This window comes from Chelonia mydas, chromosome 4, assembly GCF_015237465.2.
Source record: "Chelonia mydas isolate rCheMyd1 chromosome 4, rCheMyd1.pri.v2, whole genome shotgun sequence".
Lineage (NCBI taxonomy): Eukaryota > Metazoa > Chordata > Testudines > Cheloniidae > Chelonia > Chelonia mydas.
The window spans coordinates 119,033,108-119,052,290 of NC_057852.1; the positions used below are offsets into that span (position 1 = coordinate 119,033,108).

Genomic DNA, 19,183 nt, shown 5'->3' on the forward strand with positions numbered 1-19,183 from the left:
TGAGTTTCTTTCTTTGCTGAACCCTCTCTTTTTCTCCTCTTGCCAGTGTGTTGCATAATGAAGATAGGAGTCCACAGGGGCCACTCTAGCTACAGGTAAACAGACATCTGCCCAGGGCAGCAGATTTTGTCTAAGGCACCAGGGGTGGTTGGGCCAAACCTGAGTGGTGGTGTGACCCGTGTGCCAGGTTACAATGCCATCCCTCAAATTGGGTCCAAGTGCGCCACTCCTCGTCATGACTGAGGGATGGCTGGCCCAGACCTGAGTGAGTGGCATTGTGACCTGGCGCTTGCCCCCGCATGTCTACCATAACCATCGAACCATCAGGAGGCTCGATGCACCCCCACCCACAGTTGAGAACCTCTGTTCTATGAGGTAGGAGGGGGGCAGACTGTCTTGAGCAGCCTCTGCGAGTCTTGGGGAAGAAGGGAAGCACCGATTCAGCTCCTGCACACAGGGATTCCTGCAGGGAAGGAGGAAGTACTGTGGTGTCTGGGCTCTGCAGCATTCACCCTTTCTGCCTGGCAGGGCAGCGTACTGAAGGACGATTAGGGAAAGGATTAGGGCTTTTCTGGGATGTCCCACTTTCCTCTCTGCGTCACCCAGGCTTTCCCTCAATGTCATGCTCTCCTACGAGGTCTACTTAGAGATCTGTGGCTGAAGAAACCATCTCACGCCCCATTCTCAGACTGGAAACAACATGCAGTGCCAACTCGAAGGTCTGCTTGCATTCAGGGGAGGAATCCCACTCTTGTGGCCCAGGGTGTGACACCACGACTGATCTCTCGACTCTCCTCTGCTACAGCAGCTCTTGCACTCCTGGACAAGAGCACTACTGGCCCTTTACCATGCACAGATGATCAGCGCTGCCAGGGAGCTAAAAAGACATTTTTATAGAGCAGAAGCATTGGTGGGAAATTCTAACACACTAAGCAAATTCAGGAGCCCATCACTTGTCCACTGGACCAGGCTCAACAGGCTACTCTCTGGTTCATCCAGAGTTGCCTCAGCTACGTGCTGCACTGGCTTTAGATTCTTCTCCATGTTGTGACTGTAGGGCAGCGGTGCAGAAAATAGCTCATGTGGTGGAAGAGTGTCCAACTGAACATCTGGAGGGCACTTTGCAATACCTAGCCTCCCTTGATACAGAGACCATGCTCTAGTTACAGAATCGGGACGTTGAGCTCTGATGTCCGCATACGAAAAGAAGGAATTTCTCCTGCCCAGAGCTTGCGTGAGATTTCAACTTGTGTGCCTGAGAGAGTTAACAAGGAGGGAAAATATACTGGCTCCACAGGATGGAGAAGGAAACAAAGTTAACAAAGATCAAAGACTATAAAAGTGACACAGGATATGTCTACACTTCAAAATGTAAATAAATAAAACCATCTGTGGCAGAGTCTCAGAGCCGAAGTCAACTCACTCGGTCTCGTGGGGCTCATACTATGGGGCAAAAATAGCCTTGTAGACTTTCCTGCTCAGGCTGGAGCCTGGGCTCTGACACCCTCCCTCCTCGCCTGGTTTCGGAGACCAGGCTCCAGCCCCCGCAGGAACATCTACACGGCTATTTTTAGCTCCATAGCAAAAGCCCCACAAGCCCATCAGCTGACGGGCTCTGAGACTATAGGTTCTGGAACTAGGGATGCTGCTGCACCTCCTGGCTTGAAGTGGTTTCCACCATATACAGGGTTTACAGTTTGGTTCAATGGCTCTCAGCACCCCCACTATACAAATTGTTCCAGCCTCTTTCTGAAACTCGCAGCCGTAGGTTTCTTTTTGCAGGGTAGACGTACCCATAGAGAGAGAAGTGCAGTCTGAACAGATGACTGGAAACTAGAAATTCCTGATGACTAATGCTGGCTGTGACAGTGTCCTCTCGTGCCCCTGGTCAAATCATTCACGACCTAAAGTCAATGGGTGCAAGCTGGACCTCAATCCATGCTGTAATTGCCCTCTCTGTAAAATGGGAATATAATATTACATCCCTACCTCACAGCACTATGAGGATTAATTAATGTGTGCAAAGTACTATGTAAGTATTACCTCCTACTGAAGTATTTTATAAGAATGAGAATGTAAAAAATAAGCTTTGAAGTCATTTTCAGCGAGTGGTGATTTGGAGGATTCCAGGCAAAGGGCCAGATCCTCAGCTGGTGCACATAGGCATGATGATTTCAGTGGATCTATGCAGATTTACATCAGTTGGGACTCTTACTCAGAGCTGGGACTCAGGAATTCCTCAGCTGTAATCTAGCTGTGCCACTGAGCCTTTCTGGGGGGTCGGGCAAATCGCCTAATCTCTCCATTCCTCAATTTGCTCATCTTCTAAAAAGAGGATCATAATACTCACTGCCCTGGTACCAGTGTTGTGGGAATTCACGGGACAGTGGGGTCCTGATCTCGGTTGCTCGCTAGGCCTCACAACAATTAACACAATTAATAATGTTTGTGAGGTGGTTTGAACATATATAATTTGCTTTATTTAAAGGCTATTTAATTAAGGGCAAAGGTGAGAGGGAAAGAGGAAGAAAATGAGCGTAGATGATGCCCTAAGCCACTTCCCTCTCCGATTTCCAGGCATGCCACGACTGACTTGTTCACAGCTATTTTGGACCATCTGCTTGTGAGTTAATCCCTCATTTTCACACAGCTCTGTAGCTCTGGCCCTCTGCCCACGGGCCCCTGGAACGCCGGGCTCGCCGCTGCTTTTCATCCTCGCTCTGTTTAACCAGCAGTTACTGCGGTGAGGCAAACATGAAAACCCGAGCCTCTGCCCCCACATAAACTCAGTCACTTCCCTTTGCACGGAGCCCAGCCAGCTTGCTGAGCCCGGACACGGTGCAGCCCTGTGCGTGTCCGCAGGGAAGGGAGGAGGCTTCCCCACGCGGGAGGTGGGGCCTGAGCGCCGGCTGAAGCGGCGGTCTCTGCAGCTGGTCCTGCCAGTGCTGCCGCTGACAGGGACGCCGGAGGGGCAGCTGCCGCCGCAGCCGCCTCCCGCATAGAACTGCCCGGCGTCACTGGCTTCTGTCTCCGCTGCCTCTTGCGACTCTTCCCGCCGCCGCGCTCCCGATAGCTCCTGCACCGCCTCGGCGGCTCTGGGCAGCTGGAGGCCGGGGGTGGAGGCTTTGTGAGGATTAAAGGAGCGCGCAGAAGCCCAGCCCGGCAAGCTAGTCCCGAAGAGCCGCTGCGCTGTTGCAAGTTTACTCCACGCGGATGGACTGACCCAGCCTTTACTTCGGGGCTTCGTGGTTTAACCTCTTCCCAGCCTCTCTTTTCTTTCTGCCTGCCGCTCCCTCCTGTATTGTGGAGAGCCCCATAACTTTAACAGGAGTGTGCCAGTCACAGGCTGGGGGGCTGTTTAAGGAAGATTAACTCTTTCCTTTTCTTGTGTGTGTGCAAAGCCTGACTTCCCCTTTTCTGTTATTCCCTCACTGCATTTTAATTGCACATTTTGCCTGTTTTTGCCCCCCCCCCCCGCCCTTCTTATTCCCCTGGATTTGCACATTTTCCTCTCCCCAATTAAAAAGGTGTCACAGGTGATGATGGTTTTTCTGTTGCGAGTTTTGCTCCTGCTGGTGCTAAGTTCTAGCCGGACCTTTGCAGAGCCCTTTGTGGCCAATGGCAAATGTCCAGCTCGTTGCGATGTCTCCAAGTGCCCGAGCCCCAGCTGCCCAAGCGGCTATGTCCCCGATCGTTGCAACTGCTGCCTTATCTGTGCTGCGGGAGAAGGTGATTCCTGTGGCCGCAAGGAAGACCCACCATGCGGGGACAGCCTGGATTGCAAGCACCCCATGGGCAAGCGCTTCGGCAAAGGGGTATGCCAGTGCAAGCTCAGCTACCAGGTGTGCGGCAGCGATGGCAGGACCTATGACAATGTGTGTCAGCTGAAGGCGGTGAGCCGTAAGGCTTTGCAACAGGGGTTGCCAGCTGTCATCCAGATCCAGAAAGGCGCCTGTGAATCGGGTAAGACCATTCAGGGCACCGCCACCCCCGTCATTACCACTGGTAACATTGAGCTGCTGCACTTTCAGCAGGGCCATCTTGGGTGCTCGGGACTGCTTAACGTGTTCCACCCAGGAGATAGGATGGAATGGGTGGGGGAAGGGAGGCGTTTTGTGGGTGAACATGAACCCCTTAGCTGTTGTGCACATCACACATCAGTTTCCAAGTTAATGAAACATTTAAATTTCAAGTGATCTTGGAGGATGGGATGGCTCAGGGGACTGGAATGAGATACAGAGCTGTTGTCAGTTAGACTCCTTACTCAATCTGGCAACCAAAGAAGATCTAAGCTGTTTGTGAAATAAGCCAGGGTGTTCAGGCCTTGTCCATATCAGATCAATCACATTCACTAATGGGCACTGTGGTCTTGTGGTTATAGCCCTGGATTCAGGAGTACTGTGTTCTAATCCTGGCTCTGCTATTGATCTGCTTTATGACCTTGGGTAACTCACTCTCTGTGCTTCAGTTTACACCAGTTTAAAATGGAATAATGAAACTTACATTCCTTTGTAAAGGTACTTTGATATCTTTGAATGAAAAGTGATATAAAGGAATGAGCATAACATTTTATTAGCAGTAAGAAAGCAGCAATAGAAAGGCCACGACTGCATGGTCAGCATTATCCTTTCACCCTTAAAAGTGGTCCTTCCAAGTCAAAATCAGGGCACTGAAATCTTACAGTCTGGGGCATTTCACAATGCCTACATTTACACAATGAAATGTTTTGACCTGCCATACATCGATAAAAAAAGCACCTGTGATATCTGATGTATAAGGCAGAGCAAGAAGAGACATAACAACAATGAGCCCAGCAGGTGCAAGCTAAAGTATCACTTATTTTTTGTTTTACTGTAACAATGTACTGTAGTCCATCATCCATACAGTACTCCCCTGCTTATCAGAGTGCTTTTGTGTATTTTGAAATGGCAAAGATACCAGGATGCTATTGTCTGTTCAACTTGTACACTAAATCATTTGAATGTTTTAGAGTGCAATTTGGTATTACCGTTTTTGTCTGACCTAGGATATTGTACTATTCCCAGCTCACGTCCAACTGGATTTACTAACTTCAAAAGATTTTGGTGATCAGTTGTTGATTTTTAGGTATTAAAATGAATGACTTTTCTGAAAGTGTCGATTTGACTTATATTTGCAAAAGTTCACAAATTTTCTAGTAAATTATTTAATGGCTGAGTTTTACATTGTTTCCATCAACATCCCTGAAAACAACAGTGGATAGGTGTTCTGGCATTTTAAGTGACACATCAATGCTTCAGTAAAGTCAGATGAAATATATTAGCAAGGGTTGTAAAAACCATTAGAACTATGGGCAAACAATTCATTGGAAGGGATGTAGGTAGGGAAAGGGGACTTGCCTCTTGTTAGACTCTTATAGCACTTTTCATCTGTAGCTCTCAAACTGCTTGAGAAAGGAGCTAAATATTGTTATCCCCATTTTATAGATGGGGAAACTGCGACAGAGAGGTGGAGTGATTTGTCCTAGGTTATCTAGCAGGCCCCAGTCCACTGTACTTTCTACTGAGCCTCTTTGCCTCCCTAAAATTTTGAAGTTGTAACGTTCTCTTATCTAGACATCTCAACATATAAAATCATTAACTCTGACACTTTCAATACTTAGTTTGAACTCATTCATTCAGAACATTTAGAATGTTTAACCATAAAAATTAGTATTTGATATTGTACCTAGGGACTTAAGGAATGTTTTGTTTTTAGTTTCAGAGTAGCAGCCGTGTTAGTCTGTATTTGCAAAAAGAAAAGGAGTACTTGTGGCACCTTAGAGACTAACAAATCTATTTGAGCATAAGCTTTCGTGAGCTACAGCTAACTTCATCGGATGTATTCAGTGGAAAATACAGTGGGGAGATTTATATACGTAGAGAACATGAAACAATGGGTGTTACCATACACACTGTAATGAGAGTGATCACTTAAGGTGAGGTATTAACAGCAGGAGAGCGGGTTGGGGGGGTGGTAGAGGGGAAAGCCTTTTGTAGTGATAATCAAGGTGGGCCATTTCCAGCAGTTGACAAGAACCTCTGAGAAACAGTGGAGGGTGGAGGGGGGGAGGAATAAACATGGGGAAATAGTTTACTTTGTGTAATGACCCATCCACTCCCAGTCTCTATTCAAGCCTAAGTTAATTGTATCCAGTTTGCATATTAATTCCAATTCATCAGTCTCTCGTTGGAGTCTGTTTTTGAAGTTTTTTTGTTGAAGAATTGCAACTTTTAGGTCTGTAATCGAGTGACCACAGAGATTGAAGTGTTCTCCAACTGGTTTTTGAATGTTATAATTCTTGATGTCTGATTTGTGTCCATTTATTCTTTTACATAGAGACTGTCCAGTTTGACCAATGTACATGGCAGAGGGGCATGGCTGGCACATGATGTCATATATCACATTGGTAGATGTGCAGGTGAACGAGCCTCTGATAGTGTGGCTGATGTGATTAGGCCCTATGGTGGTGTCCCCTGAATAGATATGTGGACGCAGTTGGCAACGGGCTTTGTTGCAAGGATAGGTTCCTGGGTTAGTGGTTCTGTTGTGTGGTGTGTGGTTGCTGGTGAGTATTTGCTTCAGGTTGTGGGGCTGTCTATAAGCAAGGACTGGCCTGTCCCCCAAGATCTGTGAGACTGATGGGTCGTCCTTCAGGATAGGTTGTAGATCCTTGATGATGCGCTGGAGAGGTTTTAGTTGGGGGCTGAAGGTGATGGCTAGTGGCATTCTGTTATTTTCTTTGTTGGGCCTTTGCTGTAGTAGGTGACTTCTGGGTACTGTCCTGGCTCTGTCAATCTGTTTCTTCACTTCAGCGGGTGGGTATTGTAGTTCGTAAGAATGCTTGATAGAGATCTTGTAGGTGTTTGTCTCTGTCTGAGGGGTTGGAGCAAATGCGGTTGTATCGTAGAGCTTGGCTGTAGACAATGGATCGATATCCCCGATAATGTCACGGCAAACCTGGTGGCTGAACTTTGTGACTTTGTCCTCACCCATAACTATTTCAGATTTGGGGACAAAAACCTACAAGATCTCTATCAAGCATTCTTACAACTACAATATCCACCCGCTGAAGTGAAGAAACAGATTGACAGAGCCAGAAGAGTACCCAGAAGTCACCTACTACAGGAAAGGCCCAACAAAGAAAATAACAGAACGCCACTAGCCGTCACCTTCAGCCCCCAACTAAAACCTCTCCAACGCATCATCAAGGATCTATAACCTATCCTGAAGGACGAACCGTCAGTCTCACAGATCTTGGGGGACAAGCCAGTCCTTGCTTACAGACAGCCCCGCAACCTGAAGCAAATACTCACCAGCAACCACACACCACACAACAGAACCACTAACCCAGGAACCTATCCTTGCAACAAAGCCCGTTGCCAACTGTGCCCACATATCTATTTAGGGGACACCACCATAGGGCCTAATCACAACAGCCACGCTATCAGAGGCTTGTTCATCTGCACATCTACCAATGTGATATATGCCATCATGTGCCAGCAATGCCCCTCTGCCATGTACATTGGTCAAACTGGACAGTCTCTACGTAAAAGAATAAATGGACACAAATCAGACATCAAGAATTATAACATTCAAAAACCAGTTGGAGAACACTTCAATCTCTGTGGTCATTCGAATACAGACCTAAAAGTTGCAATTCTTCAACAAAAAAACTTCAAAAACAGACTCCAACGAGAGACTGATGAATTGGAATTAATATGCAAACTGGATACAATTAACTTAGGCTTGAATAGAGACTGGGAGTGGATGGGTCATTACACAAAGTAGACTATTTCCCCATGTTTATTCCCCCCCCCTCCCCGCACTGTTCCTCAGATGTTCTTGTCAACTGCTGGAAATGGCCCACCTTGATTATCACTACAAAAGGTCCCCCCCCCCCCCCCCCCCGGCTCTCCTGCTGTTAATAGCTCACCCTAAGTGATCACTCTCATTGCAGTGTGTATGGTAATACCCATTGTTTCATGTTCTCTATGTATATAAATCTCCCCACTGTATTTTCCACTGAATGCATCCGATGAAGTGAGCTGTAGCTCACGAAAGGTTATGCTCAAATAAATTTGTTAGTCTCTAAGATGCGACAAGTACTTCTTTTCTTTGTGTTTCTAGTGCATGTGGCATTTCTTCCTGGCATCCTCCTGTGTTCACTGTAATAACTTAGGAATTCGGAGCAGTGGGGTAGAGGTTACATTTTTTTTCCAAGTAACTGTTTTTGTGTTCCCGTTATTTGGCAATTTGTTTCTGACCTGGGAAAACGTCAACTCCAATGTAACATCTGGTTTAGAGTGAAGTTCTGATTTTTTTTTTTTTTTTTTTAAATTCTACAGCTGTGCTAACTGAAGCTCAAAGTGACCAAGTTTCTCGCCCAAGGTCAGACAGAATCAATGGATGAGCTAGGCGTAGAACTCAGTTATGGTTCTTTTAAAAACAGTAACGTGCTGTCATAAAATATTTTAAAAGACAGTAACTGTTCAAAGTTAAAGTCGTGTTTCTACATTTTCTCTGTTTGTGCAGGGAATCTGGCTGCAGATTGCTCAGAATTTGGAGACACTGACATACTTATAAAGTTGATCCAATTTCACTCCACCAGTTGTATATAAATTAATATCCAGACTAACGATAGCTTTACCAAGTGGTTTAGGCTATACCTTACAGAGTATACCATGAGGAGTAACCTTGGAACTTCTGCTGCTTTGCTTGTCAGAAGTTTGACATATGTACGCGAAGTTAGGTAGTCACTATAGTTAGCTAAGATAGGGAGATGCAACACTGGCTGTACTTTCTAATGACATACATCTGTGATAAGTGTGGTTGGATAAAAATAGGGCTGGTGGAAGACAGAGGGAGGAAAAATACATGTCAAAAACAGAGGCCCAGAATGACTGAGTGGATGAAGAGTGCTCATTTTTCTGATCACCTCTGCTCCTTCAGAACGTTCTTTGGTTGAGAAAGGAGCATGAAGGACCGCACAGACTCCTATACCTGGGCATGCCGAATCCAAAGAACTGAGTATCATAGATCATTTGTATATACAAACACAGCTATAAGCACCAGATCATGCTGTCACTATTGTTACTGTATAATGGCTTGAGCCTCCAAACATGAACAGCCTTACTCAGGTGAGTAGCTCAAGTGACCATGGGACTACTTGCAGAACTTGGGCTCAGGCCATAGATGAGCAAGTAATTTGTTACTGATTTAATACAGTGCAAATTTATTTCTTTTCTTAGCAAATCAGCATTTTGCTACAGTTCTTAGTTTTTAAATGAATGTCTTCTATTGTGTTTTCTATCCCAAATGTAAAAAGACAAGCCATCCAAAAATTAAAGAGGCTATGACTTTTCAGCTTGGAAAAGAGAAGACTAAGGGGGTATATGATAGAGGTATATAAAATTGTGAGTGGTGTGGAGAAAGTGAATAAGGAAAAGTTATTTACTTGTTCCCATAACATAAGAACTAGGGGCCACGAAATGAAATTAATGAGCAGCAGGTTTAAAACAAATAAAAGTAAATTCTTCTTCACACAGTGCACAGTCAACCTGTGGAACTCCTTGCCTGAGGAGGTTGTGAAGGCTAGGACTATAACAGGGTTTAAAAGAGAACTAGATAAATTCATGGAGGTTAATTCATTAATGGCTATTAGCCAAGATGGGTAAGGAATGGTGTCCCTAGCCTCTATTTGTCAGAGGGTGGAGATGGATGGCAGGAGAGAGAGATCACTTGATCATTACCTGTTAGGTTCACTCCCTCTGGGGCACCTGGCATTGGCCACTGTTGGCAGACAGGATACTGGGCTGACCCAGTGTGGCCATTCTTATGTTCTTATGTTTTCCTCATTGTTTTAATAGCAGCTTAAACCTGCCTGGAAAACAAATGCTTTGCAATCAAAGATGCAAACCCTTACCTTCCATTAAAGTAAAAATAATTAAGTTGTAATTATATTACTTATGCTCCCAATAAAGTCAATCAAAGTATTCAAATGACTAAAGAATTGAAAGATCAGGCTCAAATTTTGCAGGTGTATCACATATGTTTTCTATTTCTCTTGCTGATTTCTTAACTATTAAAGATATTTGCATGCAACAGGTTCTTTAGAGCTCCTTAGAATTCATGTGCTGTTAATAAAGTATCCCCTGCATGAAATCATAATTCTCTGCAACATCAGAGGTGGTTTCTGTGTGAACAACCCTGATACATATGTAAATTTATATATAAATAGATTTCTATGATCTGGAGAACAGTAGAAAGGAACAGGTGAAGTCTTGGAAATCTTCTCGTCATATAAATACATTTAGCAATAAAAATCCAGGTACAAAAATCAGAAAAAATAACTAATACACTGTGCAAGTGGAATTACTATTCCTAAATCTGTTATATTTCAGAATAGTGTATGTGCTCAGTGTACTGCATATCCATGCACACACACATTTATCATATATATTTAATTATAATATGTAATATTTCAAAAGTTACTTATGGGGGTAAGTAGCTCTTCAGGGGCTTGATCTAAAGACTATTGAAGTTGATGGAAAGAGTCCCTTTGACTTCAGTCAGCTATGGATCAGGCTCTATGGCATTAATCCTGCAAAGATTTATGCACAGAGGAACTTTATGCCATGAATAGTCCTGCTGAAGTCAAAGACTACACATGGCATGAAGTTAACCGTGTGATTCAGTCTTTGCAGGATCAGACCCTAAAAGATGAGTTGACCACAATGTTTAAATTCTTGAAAAGAGAATCAGAAAATATGTGACTACAAATCTGTCCAGCACAGCTCTGCCTGCGACATTGAGGTTTACCAACTGTTTGTACATGTGAGAAATCTTGAGGCTACAACTTGGTATATAATTACTTTAAATTTTTGAGGAATAAGGCTAAGTGAGAGAAATACTGGAGTCTTTTATTTGTATTGCTGTCATAAGAGCCCCTAAGCAGCCTATGACTGTATATTTTAGTTAGGGCAGCCCATTGCAAGGTATCAACTGGAAACACAAACTCTAAGTCTAGGACACATTTTTTTTTTTCGGACTGGTTTTGTTTAGTCTGGGACTGTTTTAAAACATTTTCTTTGAGCTCTTGTGGGTGAGAAGGGAAAATATTATTTAGTGACCAAAAGGACATTTAGAATTTGATACTTTCTTGTTCTGGTACAGAACATCTAAGAGGAAAGGGACATTTTGATGATTTCTTATTGCTTTTATTGCTTGCGAAAAAAGATCAGGCAGAAAGGCAAAGTGAAGCTCTCTCCTTCTGAATCTAGCTAGGCAGCAAACTGTCCTCAACTGGAAGGTATCTTTCAATCCATCTCCATCCTGCCTTTGTTACCTCAGCTAAAGACTGAGAAAGTCCATTTCAGTGTTTGTTATAAGAACATAAGAATGGCCATATTGGGTCAGACTAATGGTTCACATAGCCCAGTAGTCTTTTGACACTGGCTGGTGCCAGATGTTTCAGAGGGAATGAACAGAACAGGGAAACTACTGAGTGATCGATCCCCTGTTTTCCAATCCCAGCTTTTGGCAGTCAGAGGTTTAGGGACACCCAGAACATGGGGTTGTGTCCCTGACATCTCAGCTAATAGCCATTGCTGGACCTATCCTCCATGAACGTATTTAACTCTTTTTTGAACCTACTTATACTCCTGGCCTTCACAACATGCTCTGGCAAGGAGTTCCACAGGTTGGCTGTGTATTGTGTGTAGAAGTACTTCCTTGTGTTTGTTTTAAACCTGCTCCCTATTTATTTCATTGGGTGACTCCTGGTTCTTGTGTTATGTGAAGCGGTAAATTACACTTCCTTATTCACTTTTCTCCACACCACTCATCATTTTAAAGACTTCTATCGTATCGCCCCTTAGTCATCTCTTTTCTAAGATGAACAATCCAAGTGTTTTTAATCTCTTCTCATATGGATGCTGTTCCATACCCCAAATCATTTTTGTTGCCCTCCTCTGTACTTTTTCCAATTCTTTTCTAATATATCTTTTTTGAGATGGGTCGACCAGAACTGCATGCAGTATTCAAGATGTGGGTGTACCATGGCTTTATTTAGTGGCATTATGATAGTTGCTGTTCATCAGGCCGTTTTCATCTGTGCCTGTTAGACATCCATTATAATAATATGTTGCCTGAAACATGACATAGTCTTCTGTTGACCAAGACGTTATGGTCAATGCACAGCTATGCAACTTAATCTTAATTCATCAGAAAAGCTGCTGGGGATCCTATGGTTCCAGCAGATGTTTCTGTTTTTTAAGCAGACACATAATCTTTTTATTTCTTTTTCATTTCTTTCCATGAGCAAATCCAAGCACAACAGGGACAATGCTTTCCTCCAGTGATCACTTCTGTCAGTTTGCAGTCCTCCATAAGCCTTAATAATACAGCTAAACGCACAAATCTCTTCAATTTTAGACTTTAAATAAATTCTGAACCTGAATTTAAGAAAAAATTTGAAGACCACTGTAACGGGTTGGATCACAGAAACCCCCTGGGAGCTGCCACCTGATGTGCCAAGACTACTTCTGTTCCTGCTTTCCTGCCCAGTCAGCTTAGGACTTCAGTGTCTTGCCTGGTTTGAGCCAGACCTGCTAGCTTGCTGCAAACCCAGACCCAGGTCTGAACCATGTCCCCTAACAGCTGTAGGCTTAACTGAAAGCAGTTTACAGAAGTCTGCCTGTCTTTAACACTCAGATGCTCAACTCCTAATGGGTTCTACACCCTAAATAAATCCATTTTACCCTGGAAAAAGCTTATACAGGGTAAACTCATAAATTGTTCGCCTTCTATAACACTGATAGAGAGAGATGCACATCTGTCCCCCCCCCCGTATTAATACATATTCTGAATTAATTAATAAGTAAAAAGTGATTTTATTAAATAGAAAAAGTAGGATTTAAGTGGTTCTAAGTAGTAACAGACAGAACAAAGTGAATCACCAAGCAAAATAAAATAAAACACGCAAGTCTAAGTCTAGTGCAGTAATAAAAACTGAATACAGGTAAAATCTCACCCTTGCAGATGTTTCAATAAGTTTCTTTCACAGACCGAACACCTTTCTAGTCTGGGCACAATCCTTTCCCCTGGTACAGCCTTTGTTCCAGCTCAGGTTGTAGCTAGGGGATTTCGCATGATGGCTGCCCTCTTTGTTCTGTTCCACTCCCTTATATGGCTTTGACACAAGGTGGGAATCCTTTGTCTCTCTGGGCCCTCCCCTCCGCCCCAAAATGGAAAAGCACCAGATTTAAGATGGATTTAAGTACCAGGTGACATGGTCACATTTCCTGTGAGACTCCAAGCCTTCATTCCTCGCAGCCTGACCTACAGCAGCCATCCACAGTCAATTGTCCTGGCTGATGGGAGCCATCAAGGTTCCCAACCACCATTAGTGGCCCACACTTTGCATAATTACAATAGGCCCTCAGAGTTATATTTCATATTTCTAGTTTCAGATACAAGAATCATACATTTATACAAATAGGATGACCACACTCAGTAGATTTTAAGCTTTGTAATGATATCTTACAAGAGACCTTTTGAATGAAGCATATTCCAGTTACATTATATTCACACTCATTAGCATATTTTTATAAAATCATATAGAGTGCGTCACAACCACAAATTCTTACTAAGCACAAAATGGCCTATTTTAATATAACGTATTACCTCCAGAAAGGTAATGAGCCTCATTTTGCTCTCACTCTTACTAATAGGCTAGATCCTCTGCTGGTATAAATTTCCATTGACTTCTCAGGGGGTATGACCATTTACTTTAAAATGAACTAAGTCTATTTATTCTGTATCCTGTACCCTCTTTTACTCTAGATTTCGCCTTCCTCCATTTTAGACTTAATGGCTATGTCTACACTGCAATTAAACCCCCGTGGCTGGCCCGCGTCAGCCGACTTGGCTCATGGGGCTGGTGCTGCGGAACTGTAAAACTGTGGTGTAGACATTTCGGCATGGGGCTGGAGCCTGGGCTCTGGAACTCTTCCCTCTTGTGGGGTCCCAGAGCTTGGGCTCCCGTCTGAGCCCAAATGTCTACACTGCAATTTTATAGCCCCACAGTCTGAGCCCCGTGAACCCAAGTCAGCTGACACAGGCCATCCGTGGGTGTTTAATTACAGCGTAGAAATACCCAATATCTCACTCCCCATTTCCACTTATTTCTGCCACACACACTCTCTCTCTCTCCCCCACTTTATTTTACTGAAGGAAGAGAAAAAAGTATAAACTCACCATCAGTTGTTGAAGGCTCACCATCAGTTGTTTGTAACTAATGTTAATAAGTTACATTTTGGAATCTGTCATTCCAGCTGGTCCAGATCAAGCTCTCTCAGTACGTGATCCTGCGTACATGCACTATGTTCCCGGCATCCAGGGCCTGGACGCAGTCTTCTGCTGCTAATTAGTATAAAACATTTCTACAAAGTTATACATTTTGCTTCTCCAGCCAGTCACAAGGGAGTCACTAGAGTCAGGCTCTGAATCATCCTCATGGCTGAGTATACTGTCTGCAGTGCTTCTAATATCTGCTGGCCCAGGGAAAGAGGGGAAAAGTTGTTTCCAGGCTAGGTGGTGCTCATTGGTACAGGACTGGCCCACCTAATTTTGTCAGTCCCCTCTCTGTTTGTGTGACTTTCCCTTTATTACCCCCAGCTTTGTCTCCTTCCCTTCCTCTCCTACCATATGTTCCTTCCTCCTCTTCAGTTTTTCTTTCCCTCTTCCCCTAGATCAGTGGTGTACAAACTTTTCCAGTCGTGCCCCCACTTACCATGCATGGAATTTGTCATACCCCTCCCCCCCCAGTATTTTTAATCTGAAACTGTTGAGTTTTTTGCAAGTTGGCAGAAGGAATGAAAAAATAATTTTTATTACTAAATTTATAAGACCAGCTAAAAGTTATTAGGAAGTAGTAAACACAGAGGATTACAAACTGCAAATGTAGATTAAAAAAAAAAATCAAATGAAAACAAATTAACCACTTGTATGGCAATGTGAAAAGTGGTATTTGTTAATAGCACTTTTCACAGCAGACTTACTAGCACCCCATTGCCACCCTTACCTCTGCGCTGCTGCTGGCAGCACCACGGCCTTCAGAGCTGGGTGTCTCTGAAGGCCGCGCCGCCACCAGAAGCAGCACAGAAGCAAGGGTGGCAATGGGGTGCTAGTAAGTCTGCTGTGAAAAGTGAAATTAATAAAGTGTCTTCATGCCCCCAAAGTGATTAGGCCCTATGATGGTGTCTCCTGAATAGATATGTGGACACAGTTGGCAACGGGCTTTGTTGCAAGGATAGGTTCCTGGGTTAGTGGTTCTGTTGTGTGGTGTGTGGTTGCTGGTGAATATTTGCTTCAGTTTGGGGGGCTGTCTGTAAGCAAGGACTGGCCTGTCTCCCAAGATCTGTGAGAGTGATGGGTCGTCCTTCAGGATAGGTCGTAGATCCGTGATGATGCGCTGGAGAGGTTTTAGTTGGGGGCTGAAGGTGATGGCTAGTGGCATTCTGTTATTTTCTTTGTTGGGCCTGTCCTGTAGTAGGTAACTTCTGCGTACTTTTCTGGCTCTGTCAATCTGTTTCTTCACTTCAGCAGGTGGGTATTGTAGTTGTAAGAATGCTTGATAGAGATCTTGTAGGTGTTTGTCTCTGTCTGAGGGGTTGGAGCAAATGCGGTTGTATCGTAGAGCTTGGCTGTAGACAATGGATCGTGTGATGTGGTCTGGATGAAAGCTGGAGGCATGGAGGTCGGCAAAGCGATCAGTAGGTTTCGGGTATAGGGTGGTGTTTATGTGACCATCGCTTATTAGCACCATAGTGTCCAGGAAGTGGATCTCTTGTGTGGACTGGTCCAGGCTGAGGTTGATGGTGGGATGGAAATTGTTGAAATCATGGTGGAATTCCTCAAGGGCTTCTTTTCCATGGGTCCAGATGATGAAGATGTCATCAATGTAGCGCAAGTAGAGTAGGGGCATTAGGGCACGAGAGCTGAGGAAGCATTGTTCTAAGTCAGCCATAAAAATGTTGGCATGCTGTGGGGCCATGCGGGTACCGTCAACTGCTGGAAATGGCCCACCTTGATTATCACTACAAAAGGTTTTTTCCCCCCGGCTCTCCTGCTGGTAATAGCTCACCTTACCTGATCACTCTCATTACAGTGTGTATGGTAACACCCATTGTTTCATGTTCTCTGTGTATATAAATCTCCCCACTGTATTTTCCACTGAATGCATTCGATGAAGTGAGCTGTAGCTCACGAAAGCTTATGCTCAAATAAATTTGTTAGTCTCTAAGGTGCCACAAGTACTCCTTTTCTTTTTGCGGATACAGACTAACACAGCTGCTGCTCTGAAACCTCCCCAGTTTGAGCATCACTGCCGTAAATCACACCTGGAAAGCTGCTGCCACCCATAACGTTTCCTTAGTGGTCCAACAGGAGCAGCCATGTGTAACTGATCCATTGTTTGCGAGATTCACTCTGCTGCTGTGGCTGCTGATTCTGGTGGACTAGGGAAATGCTGCACACAGGATCCTATGCACAGACACAAAGGGTGAATTGGTGCAGTTCTATGGTTTTAAATGGAGCCATGCTGATTTTCATCAGTAGAGATATGGCCTACAGGGACACATTTATCATTAGATTACTATAGTTTTGTGGCATTTTACACCAGCTGAGGATCTGGCCCTCAGCCTTTCAAAGAACCTATAGGAAGATGTGATAATAGTATTATGTCATGTCAGGGCATGTATTCATAGATTCATAGATACTAAGGTCAGAAGGGACCATTATGATCATCTAGTCTGACCTCCTGCACAACGCAGGCCACAGAATTTCACCCACCCACTCCTGCGAAAAACCTCTTAGCTATGTCTGAGCTACTGAAGTCCTCAAATCGTGGTTTAAAGACTTCAAGGAGCAGAGAATCCTCCAGCAAGTGACCCGTGCCTCATGCTACAGAGGAGGGCGAAAAACCTCCAGGGCCTCTTCCAATCTGCCCTGGAGGAAAATTCCTTCCCAACCCCAAATATTGAACTTGCATGTAAGTATTTAAACTCTTATAAGGAGATTTCATTAGAACAAAATGAAATGTACTACAGAGTCAAGCAAATTGCCTGCGATTTGAAAGTCAAATGAATCCCATGTAGCAGTACATAAAATAAACAGCAGTATACACTGCTTATAGCTGACTGACCTATTTGATCCCTGTTTGCAGTATCCCCTTCAAACAAGGTACTGGAGCAAGTGTATACGGTCAGTTAGAGAGATTGTTCAGAGTGCGTGAGAATGAACATAAAAATAAAAGGCTGCATCTAACTCTGCCAAGTCATTCCATCTATTTACACAATCATATAAATTTAGCTTGCTGAATGTAAGTGTGGTTTCCACTAAAAAGCAAATCCTGCTCGAACAAAAGAAAAACCACAGCTGATTGTTACTACTATGGGAGTTCTATGGAGAAATGCCCAATTGTCTTTCAGTTGGCTGATATCTGTGAGAGGTTTCTTTCCTTGGAACACTTCGCTGGTATTCGTGTTACGGGGGGGTTGTATCCACTCCATACAAAACTCACCCTTGCACTAAAAATCCAAGTCATTTTACCCAAGCCATCAGGAGTGAGCTGAGTTGGAGTATGTAGCCTAATGAGGGCTCCTTGTTCTTGTGTCACAAGACAAAAAGAACAGAAGCTCCTGATCTACCAGCTCTCTACCATTAATTATTTTATCATGTTATCTCTTCTTTGTCTCCTTTCTAAGGTAAACAGTCTCAGCCCACTTAGTCTCTCTTCAAATTAAAGCTTTTCCATGTCCCTCATCTTTTCCGTCACTCTTTTCTGAACCCCCTTTAATTCTGCCCTAGACTTTTTGAGGAGGGGTGACCAGCCCTGCACACAGACATTCAGGCGCGAATGCCACCAATTTATATAATGGCACTATAACAGCTTCCATTTTATTTTCCATCCCCTTCCCTATATATCCTGTTTGTTTTTTTGGCTGCAGGCTGCACAGTGAGTCAAGGCCTTCATTGAGCTGGCAACAGGAACTCCCCTTCCTGAGTTGTTACAGTTAATTTAAAACCCTGTGAGGTGTATGAATGGTTTCATTTTTTCCTCCAGTGGTGCATTATTTTGCATTTGTCAACAATGAACTTCATTAGCCATTGTGTTGCCCATTCACCTACCTTGTTTAGATCCCCACGATGCCGCCTAGTCTTCTCTTTGGACTTCAGTAAATAACTTGGTGTCATCTGCAAATTTTGCTACTTCACTAATCAGCTGCCTTTCCAGTTCATTAACACAAATATTAAACAGCACTAGACCTGATAACTGAGGTACCCCATTGTTCACATTTTGCCAGGATGAAAATTGACCCTTGAGTCCTCTCTTTGTTTCCGGTCTCTTAGACATTTTTTGATCTACAACAATACTTCGACTCTCACCCCATGACTACTTAGCTTCTTTAGTTCCTTCTAGTGAGAGACCTTGTCAAAGGCCTTTTGGAAGTCTAAATAAATTATGTCAACTGGTTCTCCTTTATCTACTAGTTTATTGACACGTTCAAAGACTTCTAATAGATTAGTGAGACATGATGTCCTTTTGCAAAATCCTTACTGGTTAGACCATATCATACCGTGATCTTCCAGTTGTCTTATTATTCTGTTTCTAAAGATTATTTCAATCAATTTATCAGGCACAGATATAAGGCTAACTGGGCTGTAATTCTCTGGATCACCTCTAGAGCTCACCATTAAACTTTGGTGCCCACGATAATCTTTGAACTAATAACCAGATAGAATATCAAAATATAGGAAAATGTTTTAAATTATTACTGATTCCTTCTCCTATCCCTCTTCCCCCAGCCCCGTGTCTCTCCTTCTTCTTCCTCCTCTGTGTCAGCCTCTCTCTCTATTTTTCCTTTGTTTCTGACTCCCTTCCCCCCCAACCTCTTAGTCTCTCTACTCTGATTCTTACTCTCCTTCTGGGTCTGTCTCTCTCTCCTTCTTTAAAAGTTAGGTAAGCAGCTGCAGAAGGAAAACAATGTAGAATATGCAGAGAAGTGCTTTATCTGTGCCTCTTGCTTGTTACATTGGCTAGGCTAAGAAAAGTCTAATACATTTCAGTAGTCTCTTCCATTCATATAGCATTTTTTCCCTG

The 19,183-nt window shown here is 43.8% G+C and overlaps 1 protein-coding gene across 1 annotated transcript in view; it reads left to right on the forward strand.

The window, feature by feature from the left end:
- The first annotated feature begins 2,807 nt into the window (after window positions 1-2,807).
- The window catches only part of HTRA3 (HtrA serine peptidase 3), a 40,978-nt gene continuing 24,602 nt past the window's right edge, over window positions 2,808-19,183 (forward strand). Inside the window, exon 1 of the mRNA XM_037898141.2 lies at window positions 2,808-3,963. Coding sequence (XP_037754069.1) covers window positions 3,540-3,963 — 424 coding nt within the window. The 5' untranslated portion in view covers window positions 2,808-3,539. The remainder of the gene's footprint in view (window positions 3,964-19,183) is intronic.